This window comes from Schistocerca americana, chromosome 1, assembly GCF_021461395.2.
Source record: "Schistocerca americana isolate TAMUIC-IGC-003095 chromosome 1, iqSchAmer2.1, whole genome shotgun sequence".
Lineage (NCBI taxonomy): Eukaryota > Metazoa > Arthropoda > Insecta > Orthoptera > Acrididae > Schistocerca > Schistocerca americana.
In genome coordinates, this window is record NC_060119.1 from 310,651,936 (window position 1) to 310,677,425 (window position 25,490).

Here is a 25,490-nt window from a genome sequence, read left to right on the forward strand (position 1 = left end):
ATATAGCATAAACATCAAGGTGATAAAGCAACTACCTTGTACACCAAAGGAAACTCTAAATCTTTATAATAAGACATGACTGTGCACTTCTAGTCCACAATACTACTCGAAAGTGTCCTACATCCACTGCTGGAAGAATTAACCTTCAGCCCTGATGCTTCAAACAAACATGGAGCATGGGTTCAAACACACTTCCATAATTGACAGGTAATGCCTCACTACTGTAATTACACATTGAAATTGTAGTTAAAAAACCATCACTCCTAAACAATAGATAATTATGCAACATACACATATCAGACTTACACATTCATTTTGCAAATCAAATAATTAAATTAAGAAAAATACTTGCTATAACACTAAATATACCAGATGTCTTTTATGCACTGACGTTTGTGAGCACAAACACTATATTCCACACATTCCACACAACACACACGATTCTGAAAGAAGCCCAATGTCTGCTAAGTGGCAGTTCAAGACACAGCCACACAGAGATCGCCACAAGCACAACTTCCTGGAAGCTCCTACTACTGTAGAATGAATGACGAAGATCTTTGATATTAATACCTGGTAAATTCCTATAGAAATCAACCTCATTCTCATTCAAGTGATTACACCCTATTGTACAGGTGCACCTCAGATCTGTTGTTGGAATGTCCTACAGCTGCCTTCACTTTCTGCCCCCACCTTCCGACAACAGTGAATTGGTGGGAGAAGCGGTCACTCTGTGCTAAGCTGCTGGAGGGGAAGCTACTGAGTTTATTTTTCGCGTAAAATGTTGTTAGTTGATCCTATCAGCATTACATTATTGACGAAGTGCTCTACGCGGCATATAGTGTGGAACTTGCTAGCTGAACGTGTGTTTATGTACTATTGGATGGTGTTAAGTGCTTATTTTGTAGTATATTCAACAGAAGATTCAATGTTCTCTTTTCAATCCTCAATGTAGGAAGCATAAGTTAATATGACAAGTTTATGCTTACACTTGTTTAACTGGAAATTTAATTGTTTTTCAACACTATATCCACTATTTGCACTGTCACAGTTTGTTTCTAAAAGTGTAAGACTACACCCTTTCATAAGATGTGTGGTGAAGCCTCTTGGTAGAACATTCGTTGAGCAAGCATAAGAATGACATCTTGAGAATACATGATGGTAATAATTCATGCAGCAAATGAGTGGCTGTGTATATTCAGTTACTTTTTAAAATAAATGAGTGGACATTGCAGAAGTTGAGTTGCTAAGAATGGCAACACATTTAAGCAGAAACGGCATGTGTTCCACCATGAGGAGCAAGTGAGCTGTGTAAAACTACTCCCCCGAATATTGTTCCACTGTCTGTACAGCTTGTATCTTATTCTTCCACAGTATACTAGAACACCCACATCCACTCCAACCACCCACTTACGCACCAACCCACACCCACACACACACACACACACACACACACACACACACACACACACACACACACACACACCGCCCCCACATACAAAACCGTTATTCAGTACAGTGGAGTGTCTGAAACATCTAGCAGACAGCCTTCGGACAGTTTACCTGATGAAGTAAAGTAAATGCAAGTGATGACACATTATAAATGCATGCAGCAGTGGAAGCTGGTGGATGTGGGTATGCACTCATCCTATTGGGGGCAGATTGGCACACAGTGATCGATTGGTATAAAGATCTGTGTGTATATCATTTAGATGGGATGTATTATTTCAATGTTTTCAATGTTTTTCCTATGTGAGCTTGATTCTAATTAGCTGAGGACCACTTTCAGACCGTGTCGGCATGTCCAGAATGTTTCAAAGCATACCACTGTTGGCCATTCTGTTTTTCATTAATGATAAATATTTAAGTATTTCAGTATTGTTCCAGGGGGATCAGCTTTCAAAGAAATATGTTCAACGACCAGCAGGAAGCATCCTGTTCTTGAGTATTTTTGTACATCTGTAACAGATATCTGCAGATCGTGAAAAGGTATATCACTGTCAGCAGATGGATCTCTTTGTGTACCATCGTGATCTGGCAGTAGTCACTGTGAGTTGTGAAATGCATCACTGTTATTTGTTGAAAAGAATTTATTCATTATCATCTCCATCCATTCCTGATGATGCAGTCCCCTGCTGTATCCTTCCACTTATTGAACTCCTCTCTGTCCAGTACCAATTTCTCATGAACTGAACACATTTCCCACCAAAAATTAAGGCAGCATCTTCCTCTCCAGCAGCTCAGCACTGAGCGACCCTTTTTCCTGCTGATTCACAAGTGGTGCCAGGTGGGGCTGAAAGAGGGGACAGCTCCTGAACATTCCAGCAGCATGTCTGGGGTACACGTGTTACAATAGGACGTAACGACTTGAGAGACTATGGGGGTGGTTTCTACATGAAATTCCCAGGTATTAATGTCAAAGAATGCCATCATCTGTTTCACAGTCCAGGCAATGGCGCTTGTGGCGCCCTCTGGGTGGCTGTATTCTGAACTACTACTCACTTTGCAGTTGTGTGTGTGTTGTGTGGAATGCGTGGGGGATGATGCTTGCGTTCTCAAATGTCGATGCAGATGCACATCTGTGTGTGTGTGTGTGTGTGTGTGTGTGTGTGTGTGTGTGTGTGTTTTCTGCATTATGACACACTATGTAGGAGTGGTGGTATTTTAACTGTAGTTTCAATGTGTAATTATAGTAGTAAGCATTTTCCATGAGTTGTGTCAGCATGTATTGAGCCATGATATGTATGTTTTTGAAGCAACAGGGCTGTAGGGTAATTGTCACATCAGTTTCCGAGTAAATTGTTCTAGCAGCGGTTGTAGGACAGTTTTGAGTGGGCACACAACAATGCCCTGTTATGAAGAACTGATGTTTTCTCTGATGTACAAGGTAGTTGCTTTATCACTTTAAACTTCATCATCATAATGAGTCAGAGAAAAACTTGCAGGCTCTATGCCATATACTGCAGGGTAATGGCCAAATGCTGGTAGAGGAGGTATGGTGTATTCACAACTCTCCAGGTAGGTGGCTGTGGCGCGTGGCTGTGTGACTGCCAGTGTGGTCAATGCAAATGTGTAACCCTCCCAACCAAAGCGCGTGCAAAGACACGATGTTTTGGCTGGTGCAGTTCCCGGCTCGCCAGTAGTCGGTAGGCAATGTGATCAGGAGTTTTTTTCGTCAAATATGGGTTGCTGTGGGTGTTTTAAGTGAGCTTTTTCCCATAAATTGCAATCTTCTTTACAGTCAATCAGCTTGTAAAGATATTTCCCGCCAAATATGCAAATGAGCTGTAGCAATCAATGAAAAGTGTCTCAATATTTCCAGGAAACCGTTGGGTTGTGGGATCAAGGATTTTGACTGAACTGCACTGTTATCCACGAACAGAACATGGCATGGCATCATATGAGAGGAGGTACTGCACTGGTATCCACCAATAGGCCATGAGGTGGCATCATATGAGGGGAGGAACTGCAATTGAGCTATTTTTCTGGGATAGGAAGGGAAGAGGGTGGTGAGGTAGGGAGCTGGATAATTTCCCACAGAGCAAAAGTGGCTCAGAACTGAACTGAGGAGGGAAGGGGGTGACAATGCCTTTTCTCAAAGGGCTTGGAGAGGAGGGAGGTGTGGGGAGGGATGGGAGTTTCTCAGAAGAATGGTATGTCATCAGTATAACAATAGATATTCCCAAGGAGTAATAAATCAATTATCATAACAATGGATTAAAGGATTATGTCATCAGTTCAGTTAATCTGAATATGATTTTGATGTGAAAAGCGGCCCAGAACCCACTTTGTCCCACTACTCACAATTGTTAAAGGTGGTAGTCTGACGTCATTTTCACCCTCGTGGGCAGCAGACAGAAGGACACGCCACTGCTTGCAGAGAACGCGACTGGAATGTGAAGCAGGTGTACATATAGCGAGGTGGCTCAGCGGGGTATGGGAAAATAAGCTTCGTCTGTATGCACCTTGCATAAATAATGATGACATGCTCAGAGGTTTAGATATCAGACAATGCAGAAAGCTTTTGGCAGTCACGTCGCCATCGATACCACACAAGTAAGTTGGTTGTCTTTACAGTTCCTCTGTGTATTGTGTCAGTGGTGTTTAATTAGCGTCACTGATGATGGTTTAATTGCAACAGGAAAGTCATTTTATGTTCGTTGTGAAAGTGCCAGCATTTCCCAAACAATCCTGGCGGTGTGTGGTGTAAAGACCCACGTGGCAGGTACAGTTTCAGAGTAGGACGGTGAGAGTTCATGACTGTGCCTTCTGATGCAAGTACCTTGTATAGCCTATCGGTAGTTTCGGGCCGAGAAGTGAGTGCACTGTGAATTCTGGTCGAAGCAGCTAGTATTGTATGCCAATGCTGTGACGAATGTACACATAAGAAATTGGAGGACACTGGAAACTGACAATATAACAAGATTTTATCGACTTTGTGTATGGTTTATTTACGAGGACAACCACTTCCGTAGAGAACTACTTTCGGAGTACTTTCGTTCACAGAATTCACAGGGTGGAACGCGACGTGCAGTTAGAGTGCTGTGGGTAAGTCAGGTAAGTTTGAAAGTAGTAGACGGTGCTTTTGGACTTCAAATTTGCAGTAACATGAAGGTAGGTGTGATAAGCACTTGTTCCACGCAGCCCTGTTACACCGCAGCGGCCTGGTGCAGGCAGTTGCCGTGTTCTGGTTTGGTAGTTAGAGTTTATACCGTTGGTGTTTCCTCTCGTCACATATCGATGTGTTTTAATTTGACAGAGTCGGAAAAGGTAACAAGACAAATCCACATGAAAGTGTAGAGAGCATATGGACCACATTACTTGTCTGACTTGAGGTTGATAGCAAACAGGGGATCGTTAATTCCCTCCCTCTGTGATCATTGCTATAAGTGTCCTACAGTGACTTCTTACACTCCTGTGGCGGGACGCAAATAGAGATTTATGCTTGTGTATTGATCGTGCTAGATTGTTTTTGCAATTATTCTTCAGACTTGTTTTCCGGCGACTCACGGGAGATCAAAGCGGAGCACTGTATTACGCCGTTAGCGGCCGAGACTGAGGAAGGATTACACGCTTTATGCATCCTGATAAAATACATCAGGAAGTGTAGTGATGGTTTACACATTCATTGTGAGCAAAGAAATGATGAACTGGTAATTTGTGATGAGGCTCAATCGGTGTGGCCTTTTGAGATTGGTTACCAGTGAGGGTTTAATCAAAAGCACGAGTCTAAGAAATTTGCTTGAGGCCAACAGGGCTGCTACCAAATTCTAAGATGTGGCGCACCACACTCTCTTAGGCTTGTTTGCTGATTGCTTATCGAGAATAAATAATATCTGTGCAAAACCTAGCACTTTTAAGCTGGCCTATTTCAAACAACGTCTACTGTAAGCTGTGCTAAGTTATTTAAGCCTGCTGCGCGAGAAGTAACTAGTTAGGTTAATACTTTTACTTGTAGCAAGTATAGCGTCTAACGCTGTACTGTTAAGGTGGTGGACTGGGTACTCGTCGCTCTGTGCTGTGTTGCCCTGTGATGACTCGTGACCATCGGTTCATTAGCTGTCAAGGTCTTTTAAATGTGGTGTAATTTGTTACGGTGGGGCTGTTCTCATCGATGAGAGTAAATTGAATGCAATTGGAATTTATTTGTTTTGAGTGTTTTAAGGTGGAAGCTTGCAAAAGAAAACTCTAACGTTGATACTGATAATTTAAATCGAGTTTTTGTTGTTATATGATTAAAGTTTACTTTTCGACTAATGGTAAAACTTGGAGTGAGTTTTACATTTTTTGCTAAATAAAAATCTGTCGATTTTAGAGAGTTCTTTTCTTAAAAGAGTAAATAAACTCATTAATATTGGGTTTATGGAATTACAAATGTAAAATATTTTCAAAATTTCTTCGAAACAAAGCGTGTAATATTTGAGGGGTTGTAACATTGTAACTGTGCCCTTGTTCTTACGATGATCTCAGCTAAAAAAAGATTTCTGTGGCTCTTTACTGGGGGATCGGTGGTGCCTGACGTCGCCTCCAAAGCTGTTGCTCCCGTAGCCACGACATAATCTTCACTGTAGCCTCTGACATTACTATTGCAAATGAATTCTTCAGAAAATACTATTCATCTCCGTCTTGCCAGCTGCTAAAATCCCAACCCTCCAGTCCCAACGACTAAAATACTTTATTCTACAGCAAGCACACATCAAAAATTTAGAGCAGGAATTGAAGCCACTCGGGAAGATTTTTCAGACACACTTAAAGTATTTACTATTTGGTTTAGGGAAGAGCTGCATCACGACTTTGATGACAGGATTTACATTATTGAAAAGTTTGTTTCTGTAGAGGAAGTTTAGGTTGCAAACATTTGTGGGTCAACAACATAAGTGAATAAAAAAGGCTATATAGAGTTTGACAAAAATAGCACAGATTTGCCAAGCAGGTTGAATGATCTACCCAATCAAGAAGTTGTTATTGAGATTCAAGAACAAATTTAAAATCATACCTTGTCCACCTCGGCAGCTGTGTGCACAGTGGGGCAGACTGCTAAGCAAAGGAGTCCACGTTCGATTCCCAGTTGGATCGGAGATTTTCTCTGCTGCTGACTAGGTGTTGCGTTTTCTTCACGTCTGTTTCATCGTAACTGATATTCCTTATTGAGATGCCTGAACAGGCACAGGCCTAAAGCCAATAAATTTAAAAAAAAATCCATACCATAATATTGCAAAGATTAGGAAGTAATATTGGAGAGTAAAAGATTAGTGCAGAGAAGGAGGTATCACAAAATATGGAAGAAGTACAGAAAACAAATAAGAAGATACATGACTTAGATACTACTGTTGCAAACTTAGATGTTAATGCTGCACAGTGTTCAAGTGGCACTGCACCTATTGGTCCAACTGATTCTGAAAGGTAAGGTCTTTGTTGAGGTTCAAGTAAGGACAAATGGAGATTAAAAGTACAAAAGAATTAGTTCAGGAATTGAAAGAGATGCTTTCTAAAACTGAAGAAAAGTTAGGAGAAAATGTTGCTGATGGTGATTGCTATAACACCGATCATATAACTGATGATGATGTGTTTCTGGACATGAAGATAAACCAGATCCAGTAGTTCGTAATGAGAGGAGGAAGACTAATCGTACTCATGGTCGTTTCAACAATAAAACTGTAGTTTGTGAATGGATCCCTGGATAACACTGTAATCATTTCTTGCCTGTTCAAAACTTTCAAGTCCTCAGAACCACATAAAATAGTAGTCATCCTCATGCTTGGCTGGAGCAGTTTCATTTTTCGCTTCCTCCCATCCGGGCTGCTGCTAATAAGATTGCATGTATGGCTGCGGCCAGAAACCGTGAGTCATATGTAGTTTCCTAATTCGTTCTCGTCTCCATATTGGTCTGAGGTAACACAAGACAGAGTCAAACACTGCGTACTGCTGATGAAAAATTTCAAACACTGGTTTTACAAATCCTGTTGGATTCATTGAACATAAGTTGCTGAAAAATTCATTTTTGTAAAATCTTACAATAATGTGTAATTGGTTCACTATTGTCTCATGAAACTTCCTTTACATTTGTGTAAGATTATTCTTTCTCGTCATTGAAAAATGACTTGGAAGGTTTTCATAATCTGCTGAGAGGCTGATAAAAAGAATGTTCGTAGTAGAAGTGATAAGTAGTTTCTTTATCCTTAGCGAAGGCCACATAAATACTAGAATTGTGCTCATAAGCGGCATGACTCACTTTGTGGTGTGGTAGGTACAGGACTATTGAGTGGGGACACAGTTCTCTGATCGCAATGACAGTAATGATATTAGAAGAGGTAGAAACGGCTGGAATAGTAGACAGTTTGGTCACAATAAGGGTGGCAGAGGAAACATTAATCATAGGGCTTGGAAAGATAGGGAATCAGGTCCAAGAATTGTGGAGATAAGATCAGCCGATCCTTGAAATAAAGCATATATAGAGAGCTAACAGCCAAGTGACTGACATTTGCAGTCCTCAGCCCATTTATGTGCTGCAAATATAACGAACAGTGGCTGTGAAAAATTGAATATGTTGGACGTTGAACACATTAGGGAACTTTTGTTAAGCGAGGGCCAGCAAATTGCTAATCCTTTGGTGAGTCCAGTTCCACAAGTAAATGCGATTGGAATTATTCTGTCTTGTGTGCTGGATACGTGAAGCCAGGTGTCTGTGTTGGATGAGTCATAATTTGAGAGGTTTGAAACTGTAGGTCCATGGCCTATTATTACTTTGCAACTGACCAAGGCGAATGGGACCATTATCAGGAAGTGTGTTTAGGTGAGGGAGATATAAATGGGTATTGGATTTCTTTGTCAAGGTTATAGGGATTACTGCAAATTTTGCGATTGTACCGAGGTTACCTTTGATAAAAATTTAGGGGTTAATTTTTTGTCAACAAACCAAACAGCTAACCAATAGACATAGATTGCAGTGAAGTAGATTATAAGTTGAAACACGCTCATGATTAGTCTGAAGATGATCTCTCATAGATCAAAACCGATCGCCTTTTAAGATAAAAATAATTTACTAATGAATACAGTTTTTAATTTCAAAATGTTTAGTGAGTCATGCTATTGCTTTTGTTAGCGGGTGCTCACTAATTGTAAATCTAGCTATTCGGTTATTGAGTTAGAAGCTTTTGCTGTTTTATTGGTTTAGTGAAGTTTCGTTGTTACTTGTTTTGTTGAGTGACAGGGACTACACAGACTGCAGAGCGTTAAATGTTTGTGAAGAGTGGAGAGTCTTCTCATTGTCGTTTGATCAGATACACATTGTACTTGCAACAAATTGACTTCACTGTTGTTTATATTCATGGATAATGCCGTCGCTAATGCTCTTTTGAAATCTAGTTTGAGGCTGCATAATGGGACCAGTTGTTAATATAATGAAAATAATTTCATTGTTTTGTATTTGAAAAATGTTGTCTTTGACCATTTTATAACTCATTTGCTTGATGATCTTACCAACAACAAGATATGGATCCATTACGGAAAGAGGTTAAGGTGAAGTGGTGAGATAAGACTATTTTTATAATAAAATAATTTTATGTGTTTAAGAAAGGCATTTCGTTTAAGAGAAGATAGGGTTATGGTTCACTTTGTGTATTCCACACCAATTAATTAACAATTTGATTTGGTATACTCACTTGAGATACACACTATTTGGTCTGAAGAAATGTTATTAGAAATTCCGTAAGGTGAGCTACTCTGTGAATATGGAGAAGCGTATCTTCAAGGTGTAGGTTTCATGCAAACCTTGTCAGAAGGTGAAACCACCAAGAGTGTGTCATCAAGCTGTATTGTTTCCTGTTATTCCTTCCCCAGTGAGATAAATTGATGCTCTAGGTTTAATCAGTCCTCTTTCCAAGACTAGTCTATTCATTCTTGTGTATTTGTCACAGTTGAGATGTCACTCACACCACTGAGGAAAGCGACTAGTAGGTCTGAGATACATGCTTTTCTTAAGTGTTTTCTGCCTATATTTGGTCATACCGATAATATCATTTCAGACAGTGGTCCAAAATCAAGGTCGATAGTTTGGAAGTGTACACTGCGTTACACTGCTTTACATTCCGTCATACCATCTGGCTTCTAACCCACCTAAGCAGATTATGGAGTAGGTAAATTACGCAGACGATGCTGAAAATGTTGCCACAAGTCGTAGGACTTGTTTATTGATCAATTTTAAGAAATAATTACTAACTTACAAATGACTCGAAATATTTACCACCGTTCCTGTTTCTGAAAAGTCAGCTTCCACCGGATAAAACATGGGAAATGTCCCACTGCCAGCTCCCACTAAGTTCAGACATAGCGATGTAGTGATGTTAGTGTTGTAATACATTAGGAAAGCTGCCGAGAACAGATGAACAAATGATAAAGGTAGGGGGTCAGTGAAGTCATTTATGGATGGACACATAGTGCTAATGAAGTCAGGCAAGTTACCAAGTGAACAACAATCGTTGATACAGAAATTCGTTCCAGTTTTCATGGGACCATATGGAGTGAGACTTATTGTGCACCACAATTCAAACAAAGCAGAGACTCTTAGGAGATAGATAACTAGTGGAGTTCAACATAACAGTAACATAAAAATGTTCATGGAATAGAAATATGGTATCATGAGATGAAATGAGTTATGTTGATGAGTTACCTCCTGAATTGCTAGATTATATTCAAGAATCTGTTTATTTTGTTTTATGTTTCTGGATGGATCAGATTTTTCAAGATTGTATGATTATGGACAAGAAATATCATACGTACATATGTCCTGTTATTAACAGTTTCTGGGGAAACCAATGAAAAGAATGGAGATATGGGAAATGCAAGAGTAGTAAATGAAACATTTGATTTACTGCTTTGTATAGTAGTGTGCATTTCATCACAGATGATGTTCAAAAAGTCCACTGTCAACTGTAATGCAATTTGCAGCTCTTGTAGACAGATGCTGTGTTGCTGACTGGAGCTCATTTGTACAACCCTTGACTTGAGCATACGCATATAAAATACGAGCAAAAAGTTACTCCTTAGCATCCACTCTGCTACAGTAGACTTTGCTCTAACCACAAACAGTAATCTAATCCAATAAAATGCGTTAATATGCGATGCTGGTGATGAAGGACATGTGAATGTTGCCTATGATTTTTCGAATTGCTGTATCCTGTAATTGGCATCAATAAGTAATGCAAGCTCTTTGAGCTGTGTCTTAGTGAAATACTGTTATATCTAAACTTTCGCGAACACCACTTGCATCAGCCAATCAGGTTCAAGAACTGCTGTCTGGGCCATAAGCTGATGAAGTCAGAGTAGACAGGTATTCTGTGTGTGGCTACCATGAGTTGTAAACCGAGCGGAGCTGGTGTTTGCAGTTGGAGATCTGGTGAAATCGTTACAGTAACTTGTAGTGATTGTTAATACTGTAGCGGCACCACCGTTTAGGATAGGGAAAGTTAGTTTTGTGTGATATTCTGAGCACAAGTTACAGCCATATGCAGGCCAGATTGCAGTGAGTTATGCATACCAGCAGTTGCAAAGGCAGATGGAGGCCACAGGGGCAGAGAACTTCTGGAGAAGGCACACACACAGTAGTTTGCATGGCGGAAGTCACAGGCAGAAGGGGGCCACTGGCCAACCTAAGTGTTATGCATACATGACACGAAGCGGTGCACTTGGCAAAACAGAGGCGCACAGTGTAAATAGGTACCGTTTTCTAACGAGATTCATTCAAGTTTGGCAGCTCTCCTGGACGGCGAGGCGTGTCACACCACCACCTTCACACGCAGCAACAGATGGGGCACCAGTGTCTCAGTCCACGGCGGGTCGTTGGTTCGACCCTCTGACGCGGGGTCCGCAGCCAGTCAGCAGCGGGCCACTCCTCTGCTTGCTACCGCCGGGCAGTCCTCTTGGCTCCCGACACACGCCGGAGACTTCCCGAGGCGAGTGCCGCAGATTCGGACGCCGGATAGTGTGCACTTGTCGCCACCGCGATCTCAGCTACGTCAGCAGCGTGGGAGAAGCAGCAACGGACCTCGTATACGGCTCCCGGCGGAGAAGTGCTGAGACAACGAGGACGGTGGCTGCTGAGTTGGCTGCTGGTGCAGCCATCCTGATATCATCGGAACTCAGCCGGCCGGCCAAGGCTGGCAAGACACACCATTGCGTTGCACAGGCTGCTGCGGTGTTTCCTCAGCATTTGAGGCCCAGTGACGCAGACCGATGTGAACAAGGACACTGTAGTTCCAAAAAATAAATCATTTCGAAAGTTCTCGTCACGTTTTAAAACGGCATCTCCTGGACCCACCCATTACATTTGGTGTCTTCCCGCTACATTTGGTCATCCTGATACATTTGGTGGCAGAAGTCGCCACTACAATACACTACATGTAAAACGTTTGAATTTAGAGACATCATTAATTAAATTGCTGTATTTCGTCTCTTACTTTGGCGATGAATTTTGAGACTGTAGTTCTATTTAGTAAGATGGTATTACAAAGGTTCAACGATCAACTACTATTCGTAGGCTTCCCTGGAAGCTTATTAAAGGACTATGTCGTAGTTCCCCCCCCCCCCCCCCCCCATGAACCATGGACCTTGCCGTTGGTGGGGAGTCTTGCGTGCCTCAGCGATACAGATAGCCGCACCGTAGGTGCAACCACAACGTAGGGGTATCTGTTGAGAGGCCAGACAAACGTGTGGTTCCTGAAGAGGGGCAGCAGCCTTTTCAGTAGTGGCATATGGTTAAATGATGACGGCGTCCTCTTGGGTAAAATATTCCGGAGGTAAAATAGTCCCCCATTCGGATCTCCGGGCGGGGACTACTCAGGATGGCGTCGTTATCAGGAGAAAGAAAACTGGCATTCTACGAATCGGAGCGTGGAATGTCAGATCCCTTAATCGGGCAGGTAGGTTAGAAAATTTAAAAAGGGAAATGGATAGATTAAAGTTAGATATAGTGGGAATTAGTGAAGTTCGGTGACAGGAGGAACAAGACTTCTGGTCAGGTGAATACTGGGTTATAAATACAAAATCAAATAGGGGTAATGCAGGAGTAAGTTTAATAATGAATAAAAAAATAGGAGTGCGGGTAAGCTACTACAAACAGCATAGTGTGAAACGCATTATTGTGGCGAAGATAGACACGAAGCCCATGCCTACTACAGTAGTAAAAGTTTATATGCCAACTAGCTCTGCAGATGATGAAGAAATTGATGAAATGTATGATGAGATAAAAGAAATTATTCAGGTAGTGAAGGGAGACGAAAATTTAATAGTCATGGGTGACTGGAATTCGACAGTAGGAAAAGGAAGAGAAGGAAACGTAGTAGGTGAATATGGATTGGGGCTAAGAAATGAAAGAGGAAGCCGCCTGGTAGAATTTTGCACAGGGCATAACTTAATCATAGCTAACACTTGGTTCAAGAATCATGAAAGAAGATTGTATACACGGAAGAACCATGGAGATACTAAAAGGTATCAGATAGATTATATAATGGTAAGACAAAGATTTAGGAACCACATTTTAAATTTTAAGACATTTCCAGGGGCAGATGTGGACTCTGACCACAATCTATTGGTTATGAACTTTAGATTACAACTGAAGAAACTGCAAAAAGGTGGGAATTTAAGGAGATGAGACCTGGGTAAACTGAAAGAACCAGAGGTTGTACAGAGTTTCAGGGAGAGCATAAGGAAACAATTGACAGGAATGGGAGAAAGAAATACAGTAGAAGAAGAATGGGTAGCTTTGAGGAATGAAATAGTGAAGTCAGCAGAGGATCAAGTAGGTAAAAAGATGAGGGCTAGTAGAAATCCTTGGGTAACAGAAGAGATACTGAATTTAATTGATGAAAGGAGAAAATACAAAAATGCAGTAAGTGAAGCAGGCAAAATTGAGATCTACAGGAAGTGCAAAATGGCTAAGCAGGGATGGCTAGAGGACAAATGTAAGGATGTAGTGGCTTATCTCACTAGGGGTAAGATAGTTACTGCCTACAGGAAAATTAAAGAGACCTTTAGAAAAAAGAGAACCACTTGCACGAATATCAAGAGCTGAGATGGAAACTCAGTTCTAAGCAAAGAATGGAAAGCAGAAAGGTGGAAGGAGTATATAGAGGGTCTATACAGGGGCAATGTTCTTGCGGATAATATTATGGAAATGGAAGAAGAGGTAGATGAAGATGAAATGGGAGATATGATACTGCGTGAAGAGTTTGACAGAGCACTGAAAGACCTAAGTTGAAACAAGGCCCTGAGAGTAGACAACACTCCATTAGAACTACTGACAGCCTTGGGAGAGCCAGGCCAAACAAAACTCTACCATCTGGTGAGCAAGCTGTATGAGACAGGCGAAATTCCCTCAGACTTCAAGAAGAATATAGTAATTCCAATCCCAAAGAAAACAGGTGTTGGCAGATGTGAAAATTACCGAACTATCAGTTTAATAAGTCACATCTGCAAAATACTAACGCGAATTCTTTACAGACGAATGGAAAAAGTGGTAGAAGCCGACCTCGGAGGAAGATCAGTTTGGATTCTGTAGAAATGTTGGAACGCGTGAGGCAATACTGACCTTACGGCTTATCTTAGAAGAAAGATTCAGGAAAGGCAAACCTGTGTTTCTAGCATTTGTAGACTTAGAGAAAGCTTTTGGCAATGTTGACTGGAATACTCTCTTTCAAATTCTAAAGGTGGCAGGGGTAAAATACAGGGAGCGAAAGGCTATTTACAATTTGTACAGAAACCAGATGACAGTTATAAGAATCGATGGGCATGAAAGGGAAGTAGTGGTTAGGAAGGGAGTGAGACAGGGTTGTAGCCTCTCCCCGATGTTATTCAATCTGTATATTGAGCAAGCAGTAAAGGAAACAAAAGAAAAATTCGGAGTAGGTATTAAAATCCAGGGAGAAGAAATAAAAACTTAGTGGTTCGCCGATGACATTGTAATTCTGTCAGAGACAGCAAAGGACTTGGAAGAGCAGTTGAATGGAATGGACAGTGTCTTGAAATGAGGATATAAGATGAACATCAACAAAAGCAAAACAAGGATAATGGAATGTAGTCGAATTAAGTCGGGTGATGCTGAGGGAATTAGATTAGGACATGAGACACTTAAAGTAGTAAAGGAGTTTTGCTATTTGGGGAGCAAAATAACTGATAATGGTCGAAGTAGAGAGGATATAAAATGTAGACTGGTAATGGCAAGGAAAGCGTTTCTGAAGAAGAGAAATTTGTTAACATCGAGTATAGATTTAAGTGTCAGGAAGTCGTTTCTGAAAGTATTTGTGTGGAGTGTAGCCATGTATGGAAGTGAAACATGGGTAATAAATAGTTTGGCCAAGAAGAGAATAGAAGCTTTCGAAATGTGGTGCTACAGAAGAATGTTGAAGATTAGGTGGGTAGATCACGTAACTAATGAGGAGGTACTGAATAGGACTGGGGAGAAGAGAAGTTTGTGGCACAACTTGACTAGAAGAAGGGATCGGTTGGTAGGGCATATTTTGAGGCATCAAGGGATCATCAATTTAGTATTGGAGGGCAGCGTGGAGGGTAAAAATTGTAGAGGGAGACCAAGAGATGAATACACTTAACAGATTCAGAAGGATTAGGTTGCAGTAGGTACTAGGAGATGAAGGAGTTTGCACAGGATATATTAGCATGGAGAGCTGCATCAAACCAGTCTCAGGACTGAAGACCACAACAACAAAAACAATGTCGTAGTTATTCAGTCAAAGGCTTATACACTCAAATTAGTCATCCTCTCCTGTCCTATAGGTTATTTGCTGCACTGTTAGGCTATTTGTACACAAAGCTTGCCTTTGGGTCAGTGCTAGAAAATTCGGTTTATGTTCACAAATTTTATAATGAAATGATCGTATGGCATTGTTGGCCGGGAGGTCCCATTCGGGTTCGGCCGTCAAGTGCAAGTCTTATTTCATGAGGCGCCACATTGGGCGACTTGCGGCCGATGATGAGGATGAAATAATGACGAGGACAACACAACACCCAGTCCCCCAGCGGAGAGAATCTCCAACCCAGACGGGAATCGTACGCGGGCCCAATGCATGAGAGGCAAGCACGTTGCCACCCAGCTAAGCAGGCGGACAAATTTAATAATGCCCATGTGTTGTATACCGTTTGATTCTTTTGAGGTTAATACACAGTGTTATTCAGCACTGAGACTACTCGTTTACGCACTCCGAAGTCATTTAATTAGTTTTGACGCATAATATTGAAAGATATGTTGCCGATGCCATCTTGGCGGTACCTATTGCTATGTTCCTTCTATCATTTCATTGATTATCTGTGAAACAGATAGGGAAATAGTTCAGTTAGATGCAGTTTGCGCTGTGGATTAGTAATAAATGTCCTGCTTTGTGCCATATAATTTACAAGTTTTCGAAAGGTGTGCTTCGCTGATGATGCCGGGACGCAGCTTTGTGGTGGAAAAAATTTGTGATATGCACATTGATGCTCTTACACAATAATTTGTGCAGAATATGGTGGTAAGGTCTTCAGATTTTGCAATAGTGTGAGTTTTATTCTTGGATGATGCCATTATTCAATCACTTCAGTGAAGTGTTTTATGTGCTGCATCATTTTCAGATGAATGTATTGTGCTTACAGTCTAGAGGAATCATCCCTACAGCACTGCATTTAATTAGAACCTAACCAAATTACAGTCTGTAATTTAAGTAACTTTTAAAATCGATTGCATGACTTCTGATAATAAATTTGTTCAGGTAATTCATATCAATTTTCTGGTGCAATGAATTTCTGTAAGAACGTGTTGCTGTATGAACCTCTTTTGGTTAATTCGCAGTCAGACAGAAGTTGACTATTTGGTTATGGATATTCATATAATAAAGCATAGCTTCAGTCCGTCAGGACGCAGTCTATTCATGGATAGCAGACTAATCGCTACACAGTAAACAGGCAACTAACTGCCAGACTATAATGTTTTCGTTTAATTCATTGACAGACGAAAGTTTTGTTTAACTTTAATTTAGTTGTAAACCATTATCCATAGTTACCTTTGATGTGCTCCTCTATTTCTTAATTCTGTTTGAACGTTTGAGTATCATTATGAACAAAAACAACTAAATTTATGCCGCTTAAGGTATTTTGAATTATGTATATTATTTTACTGCTCAAAAGAAGAAATTAATGGTTTTCCTGCTGGTAATATTAAACTCGTTGTTATTGAACTAGTGTGCGTAGTGTCTCTATTTGTATGTCTGTGAAGTACAATATTCCGTGCGACGTCGACAACCCCCACACCGTTTGTAATTTGTTTGTACTCGTAGACAAGTTAATCTCGTGGTGGAGAAGCAGCTGCCGACTCCGACGGTTGCCTGTAAAATACTTGAAATATAAGAGAAAGAAAACTTCTACAGGATCTTCTGGAATTGGAACACTGCCATTCGCATTTGGTCATTCGATGATTGTCTGCGAGTGAAATTAGTTCCTTTTAGCAGATAAAACTTTTTCTGTTCTTTTGACCGTGTTATTGAAGCAGGTTCTACAGCAAACATTGACCACCAAATGTTCGAAGTCCTACACAAGCTTGTAGTACATAATAGTTCATCATAGAATCCTTCGATCAAAACTAAATACGCGCAGTTACCTTTGAAATGCAACAGACTGGATTATGACCGTTACTGAACTCTACATTAACATTGCATATCACTTGTGAGTGTCCAAAAACACAAATTACACAATATGGCAGCTAGCAAGAACTGTTTCATTGCAAACACTTCATACATGTATTCCCGTTATCCTGTCTCGTAACGAAGTCCAGTCACATTCTGATTTTCTTACTTTTCTTCGCTCACCATGGAGCAACGCTAAGTGAATGAATAAACATTTCGCTCGTGCAGGCGAAACGCGCCACCTCTCGATATGTCTTCACTTTAAACCGATAACAATAGAAAGTTCGTTGAACCGATTTCTGTCTGCTAGCAGGAGCCAAAGGATATTATATATGTGAAAATGTAAATTTCTGACTAGCTTATTCAGTAGTCACAAAAACAATTTAGCAAGAAAAAGTAGCTAATTACTTGATTGTTTATTACTCTAAAAGCAATAACATTAAAAATTTAAAAAAAAGATGGGAGAAATAGTAATTTTATTGATTTTTAGTGGTCTCAATTTTCTAACGTTGGAATAGTTCGTTGCATATTGCGTCCAGCTTGACATGGAGTACTTCAGCGTTGCTCGGCATTGTGTTGCTTAAAGTGCAAACAGAATAAATAAACAAATTCTGTAACTGTTTTTAAACTATTTTGGTTCGTTTATTTCGGCGTATTTTGTAATGAATGTGTGACGTGACTTCGTGCTTTATTGCGTGCCAGTATTCATTTTCAGTAATACAACTGCCAATGTGTAATTCTTTCAAACTTCTCTCTCTCTGTGATTAAAACTTCGAGATTTTGCCACTAGTAAAGTATATATTTTTAAATTACCGTGGATCATCTGTAATAATGGATTTGTTTGTTTAAATATTGAAAGCAGATGCACGATGAGCTGCTGTTTTAGACATCGTTTTTCGACGTTAATAGGTTGGATGTGTTATTCTAAATTATTCACGTTCTGCGTCAACGTAATAAACCGATTCAGTCCCAACATGATCTGTATTATTAATATAAACCACTAATTGATCATAGTTTTAGCGTTAGAGAGCTCAGAGTGGGATTACCGTCACTCATGACAGTAAGTTGTACACATTCCCCACTTCGCTACGACTTATTTCGGAACACGTGCCATGTTCTCAATCCACTTACGCACGTTATCACACAGTGGAGTGACTAACTGTTTGGAGAAAAATTCGAGAAACGATCGTTAAAAGGCGTTTAACATTAACCTGATATTGTAATACCTGAAGGTTAAATGAATTGTAACTGGGATATAAATGAAAAGTATCACTTGAATTTCCAACTTAAACTTCAGGTAGATTTCGTATGATTTTTTTAAAATTTATTCACCATTTTTTTATCAGTGGGAACAGGAATTAAAATAGAAAATTCCACAAAATAAGTTTAGAGTTCCTGCTGAATTATATTAATAATGGTTGTGTATATTAGACACAATAACGATGGCCGGCCGAAGTGGCCGTGCGGTTTAAGGCGCTGCAGTCTGGAACCGCAAGACCGCTACGGTCGCAGGTTCGAATCCTCCCTCGGGCATGGATGTTTGTGATGTCCTTAGGTTAGTTAGGTTTAGCTAGTTCTAAGTTCTAGGGGACTAATGACCTCAGCAGTTGAGTCCCATAGTGCTCAGAGCCATTTGAACCATTTTTGAACAATAACGATGTGTCCGTTAAAAATACCATATTGTCAGCCTGTGAAAGAAATGTTGAAATCTCTCCGCTGGGAAACATTTCTCTTGTATTTCCAGGGACAATATTAAGGAGAATTTTCTATACGTGACTACATTCGAAATTAGATTTAAATTGACTGCAAAAAAGAGGCAAAAACGGAGTGACCTCCTTTATTTGCATAGAAAATTAAGTGTCGAATGTTTTTGTCTGTTGATAACGTCTTTTACTGATTCAAAAACATTTCTGAAAAGTGATAATTTATTCACAAAAAAAGTGAAATGATCGTTTGGCATTTTTCACCGTGAGATCTCATCTGATGTTGTTCGATCGCCTGGTGCAAGTCTTTCTATTTAACACCACTTAGGTGCCTTGTACGTAGATGATGACGAAACACCTATTAGGACATCACAACACCCCGTCACCGAGAGGATAAAATCTGTGACGCGGGCGGGAATCGCAAACGGGTCCTCCGCGTAGTAACAAGCCGCGCTGATCACTCAGCTACGGCGATGGACAGTTTATCAACACAGTTTGTGTAACACAAAAGTATAGTTGCATTGAAATATTTTTCAAAAGGTGTAAATTTCCTTTGCTGTTGTAAGTTATGTCCCTAACGAAGTACTGAAAACGAAGCAGTTTCACAGGTGACACAATCTCCTCGATGTTATTTTCAAATTATTTGGGCACTACTGTTACTCTCATTTATAACCTCCCACTGGCTAAGTTCGTATCTACTTTTTTTATTTTTTATCGTCTTAGGTATGAGTACAGGAAAGACAGTATAGCATGCATAAGTAACAAAAAACCATATTTTTCAGGATTTTATTATAAAAATTGACATAAAATACAATTATATGTACGTACAGTTACTTGAGTGTGTAGAGGTATGATAAACTCTTTCATATATATTTGTGATTATAGTAGACAATGGAATACACAGTGGACTATATATTCAGACTTCTGCGACGTAATTGATAGAACTATACAGGTAACATTGTAAATACAATAATTTAAGTAGTAACGAATCTCTTTGGTATACTGCAGTCCACAAGAAAACTTAAATAAGCAGTTATAATACTGTTGTGTTGCAGGAAACTGAGATACTTTACTCTGAAATATTCACCCCAATCTTGGTATTAGGAAAACTGTTGTATTTTACAGTAAAGAAACTGTTTCACACTAAAAGCGTCACCAAGAGCTCTAGAGCCCGTTAAACGGAATTCGAGCATTGTACACTCACGACGAGGAACAGTGCGACTACAGTCCTACCGTAATATAATGTGCAACACCTCACATAATATTTCATGTGTGGTCTATTAAATCGAACATTGTTAGGTGCGATTACGTAAACTACTTTTGATGTGTTGAATATCGAGTTATTGTTGAACGCCATGTTCTATTACATCCAGAGATTTTTCGTGATTCTTGCTGAATATTTACGATCATACCAAAGTGAGAAAAAGCCTTGTACGAATGCTCGGCGCCAATAAATCTTGCATTTTTACAGAGTTGGCACTTTGTCGAAACGATTCTGCATCGTTGTAATTGTGGCTTTTAGTGATGAGTAGGGCACAACAGTACCCCCTGTGCGAAAGCATTGTCATACTTTTCTGTGTGGGGTGGTAGTTACTCAGGATAACATTGTCTCACACTATGAGAACAAAAATTTCTTTTTCTTTTTTTTTTTTTTTTTTTTTTAACGTGGTACAGCTTCACCTATCTTCTGAGAGCACTCGCAGGAAATTAGGAAAAGTACTTCACTGGAGTGGCCTGTTCGAAATGTTTCCCCCTTGCCCAATGAAGACAGCAGAAAATGTGTCCGCAGAGATGTGAAGCACGCAATATGTCACGTAGATTCCCGCAAGAAATATGTATCGGGGGTGGTGCGCCTAGTTCGCTACGCATGCGCGCAACAACGGATGCATGTCGTAAATGCGGCCTCTGATAGTTGAGGCGGGAGAGAGAAGCGACCGCTGAGGTTACGTGACGTGACTTTCAGTGCGGGGCGACTTTAATGGACTGAAGCCACCTGCATCGTGGCGCTCTATCGAGTGCCACAGAGGTCGCTCCGCGACGAGCGGCGCGTGTCCTTCCGCGCGGCTGCGAGCCTAAGACTCCGGTATTTTTGGTCTTCTGCGTCGCCACTTCTGCCGCCACGCCAGTTGTCGCGTGCACCGGCAGAACGAGCGTTCCCTGAGCTGCAAGCCGACGCTCCAGTCGGCGGCGCTTGTGTTGTCGTGGGCGTCCCGCCGTTTTACGGCGTCTTCTCGTCCGGCAGAGAGCCACAGAACGGCTAATTATAGACGCGCAGCACCGACGAAGGTCGGGACAGCACGCTCTTGCTCTCCACTTCCTCTCTCCGGCGATCGGACCTCTTCTGCGCGCGTTTGCCGGTATCCCATCAAGGTAGATCTCGTTAAAGGACAAGCCCGAATTGGAAAAGCACAGGGAATTGAATATGCCGCCTCTGTTTAAAGGAACCGTCCGATCATTTGCCTCAAACGGTTTAGGGAAAGCGTGGAATGTATCTGGGTAACTGAAAGTGGATATCAATCCCAACACTCTCAAATGCAATTATAGCGGCTTGAGTACTTACTCTGTACGCCGAATTGGTAAATTTATTCTTTTCTACGGCACTCTCCCATAAACAGGTGTCATACGGTGACATTCGTTCAACAATATGGGCTGTGTAAGATTACGCCGGAGCTGCTTCTTAGCCGCATTTTTCAACTACGGTTGATTTTTAACCTTGATTTGTGGTGACAGTGCGAACTAAACCTCGCCCTATCGCACAACATCTGATAGAAATTTTCATTACTTCGTCTTTGTAATAATGTGCTGTGAGGCTGCCTGAAACTTCGGCGGATTCTACATCAAGCAACAACAAACACTTTTCTGCCGTGGAGAATAATTTTATTCTGAATTTGAATTCAGACAATTCGCCGTTCCAAAGGCACGTTTCTCGCAGATTCTCTCTCTGGTATTTACAGCTCAGTTAATTGAAGTGCGGTACAGCGAAAATGTAACAGCACAGTAGTTGATTAAATCTATATTGCAGCATGTAGTGTCGGCTTACGTTGTAAAAGATCGGTAGATGTTGCTGTAAGTTGACAATGCCAGCGTAGAAGATTTAATGAGAAACTGACCGGCTCGCACTTAACTGGAACAATATCTCTACTTTTTGGTAACTCTTAACCTGAAATTGGTGCAACATAATTTTCAAATACGTTTGTGCAAGAAGAAACAAAATTCCAGTGAACCAAGTTTTAGACTTTTCCCCGACTAGGAAGAACGAAAGTGAGATGTGAGCACATCCGACCGAAATTAATGTCAGATTGAAATTCTGTGCCGGGTTTAAATCTCATCTGGATACTTGCCTCTTTTGAGCTCCAGTCTATCGGTGACTATCAATTAAAAATTTGTTTCTTTCCCTGCTTTCTCTCTTACTGACACAATTAATGAATGACAGATTTCATTCGAGGTGGCCGCAAACACAATACATTTGGAGCATAGAATATGTCCTGCTTGTGCTACACCTATTTTTCGTAGAACTTAAGAGATCTAGATAACTGGCGCAGTCAGAGCTATGCTGTGTCACTGCGTAGAAGGAGAAGGCGGCTTTCAGCTTCACAGTTGGAAAGTGCCTATATCCTGAGCTAAGCGAGGCCACTGAAAAGATAATTGCACCTCGTACGTGCTTAGAACTCCTCTATGCAGAAAGCCTCCGTGGTAGGCCCTTTATCTGACGGCTATTTCCGACACGTCTACAGTGAGCGACAAATTCGGAGATTCCGCCGACAGTGCGTTGGAGACGCTGCACCAGCGGTGCGACCATCACGGAACTCAGACCATCTGCCCGCTCGGCAGCTCCAGCACCGAGCCGATGCTGCAGCCGCTCATCTTCTTGGCGAACTTGGCACCCGACGCTGTGACGTAGCCGTTGGCGCGGCCGCTGCTGGGCGTCCGGTTGGCGATGCCGCCGAAGGCGTCTGCGGCGTTGGACTTGCTGCCCCCGCAGCCGCCGCCGCCGCCGCCGCCGCCCCCGCAGCCGCGCATCAGCTCGCGCTGCCGCCGGCGCCGGCCGCGGCCGCCCAGCCACATCCTGGCGAAGCAGGCGCGGAAGTTCTCGGAGAGGACGCCGTACAGCAGCGGGTTTACCACGGTGTTGAGCAGCGCGACGAGCAGCGACCATACGAAGTGGTGGGAGCGCAGGAAGAAGGCGGTGTCCTCGTTGGGGCGGCTGCCGTCCACGTAGATGAGGAACATCATGATGGTGATGGGCAGCCACATGAGCAGCACGACCAGCACATTCAGCAGCAGCACGCGCACCACGCGCAGGTGCTTGCTGAGGCGCAGCTCCTCGTGCTGCGACAGCGAGCCGGCGCGCGCCTGGTGCCCGCCCACGCCGCCGCCCGACGCCTGGCTCGCGCCCGACACCTTGCGCGCCCACGGCATCATCAGGCTGCCCACGAAGCTCAGGTCGCTGTCGCGCCGCAGCGCCTGCGCGCTGTTGTTGTTATTGTTGTTGTTATTGTTGGTGGCTGTGGGAGTGCCCGACGAGTCGCAGTCGGGTGCCACGTTGACGCCCCCGCCGCCTCCGCCGGAGCTGGCGACGCACGGCACGGCCCAGCGGCTGCGGGAGGCCAGCAGCTTGTTGAAGATGCGCTGGTAGTGATAGACGAGGAGGCCCATGGGGAGCAGGCAGGCCACGATCAGCACCGGCACCGTGAAGCACAGCGACAGGTTTACCGTGTCCGAGCGCGGGAACACCAGCGTGCACACCGACAGCTGCTCCCCGCCCTCCGCCTCCACCGGCTGCTCTCGGAACCTGCAGCACGACACGTACAGACGTGAACCACTCGCAAAGTAAACAGTGCAGATATTGGCACAGTACGCTCGGAGCAGATACGAGAAGATCACTTGATGCAGAACAGATTTTTTGTTGTCATCTATTTGCCCATAACTTTTTTATAATGACCAGTTTCGGTACACTTCAATCATTATCAGAGTTGACTGCATCGGTTACAAAAGTGATCCGTCGAACTTACTAGCAAAATTTGCATGCTACTTAGCAGGATAAAAAAATAAAACTGAATTTTGTTAAGTTGAGCGGTTTACTCTTGTAACCGAGAAGTCAAAATTGATGATTAATCATGTGAACCGAAACCGTTCATTTTATTCAATTAAAGGAATCTAAACGAACAATAAAAAAATTCCAGAACGCGATTTTCACGCTGCAGCGGAATGTGCGCTGATATGAAACTTTCCTGGCAGATTAAAACTGTGTGCCGGACCGAGACTCGTAAAGTTTGGAAGGTGGGAGACGAGGTACTGGGGGAAGTAAAGCTGGGAGGAGGAGGCGCGAGTCGTGCTTGGGTAGCTCAGATGGTAGAGCACTTGCCCGCGAAAGGCAAAGGTCCCCAGTTCGAGTCTCGCTCCGACGCACAGATTTAATCTGCCAGGAAAATAAAAAAAAAAATTGTTTTGGGAAGTAAACACCCCAGTCAAGTTTTCTTGGTGTGACAGTTAATTAAGGTGATTCCTGATGCTCAGTTGAGTTTTTGATTTTGAGACGACTCGAAAACCGTGGCCTGGTCAAACGAGTCCCTATTTCAGTTGGTAAGAGCTGGTGGTAGGGTTCGAGTGTGGCGCAGACCCTACGAAGACATGGACCCCGGTCGTCAACATGGTGCTGGGCAAGCTGGTTGTGTTTACATGGAAGGCACTGGGTCCTCTGGTCGAACTGAACCGATATTGTTGAGTCCATACCACGTCGAGCTGTTGGACGACGACGGGAAGAAAGAGGTCAGACACGCATTAGTTGGTATCCCATGACTTCTGTCCCCTCAGTGTAGAACTGAACGGCAGCACTTTATGTGGCCATATATGACAAAACATGATACCTTATAGAATTTGATCCCTTGGCTTTGCTTGATAATTTTGTTTAGTTGCTTGGTTGTTATATCCCAGATCTTTTATGCCATTTTGAAATTTTCATGTCTATCCGACGTAACAGGTTACCTAGCTCACGTCCCTACTAATTTACTCTGTGTATGGACGTCTCTGCGCAAATTATAACAGTTTCAGTAAGAAGCTAATGCTGGGGACAAATGAAAAGACGGAGATAAGTATTTACAATGATAGTTACATTCGCCTTGTTTACGTATCGTGTAGATCATAGCGTTACACACTTCAAGGCGACACTGTCGTTTCACCGAGGCGCCACAAGGGATGGCAGCGAAGTAGGTAGCGTGTAGCCATTTGACAAGAGCTACAAAAAAATGTTCAAATGTGTGTGAAATCTTATGGGACTTAACAGCTAAGGTCATCAGTCCCTAAGCATACACACTACTTTACCTAAAGTATCCGAAGGGCAAACACACACACACGCAGGCCCGAGAGAGGACTCGAACCTCCGCCGGGACCAGCCGCACAGTCCATGACTGCCAAGAGCTACATTTATAGACGGAATGACCCTGTGGCGTGTCCTGACTGCAGCCCGGCGTTTCGTCTTCTAGTCCACAGCTGTTTTCATCAGCAACAAATTCTCCCGTGTTTTCGGCGGACAGAAAAAGCAGAGTATCTCCTCCCCGTCCTCACTATCGGCCATAGCTGCCATCATGAAGTACCTCTTCATAATATTTAGTGACTTAGGCGGTACTTT

General features: G+C 42.2%; 1 protein-coding gene across 1 annotated transcript in view; it reads right to left on the minus strand.

The window, feature by feature from the left end:
* Positions 1-21,317: 21,317 nt before the first annotated feature.
* The window catches only part of LOC124596223 (neuropeptide FF receptor 2-like), a 162,846-nt gene continuing 158,673 nt past the window's right edge, over positions 21,318-25,490 (minus strand). Inside the window, exon 4 of the mRNA XM_047135283.1 lies at positions 21,318-23,654. Within this exon, the coding sequence (XP_046991239.1) occupies positions 22,670-23,654 (985 nt within the window). The 3' untranslated portion in view covers positions 21,318-22,669. The remainder of the gene's footprint in view (positions 23,655-25,490) is intronic.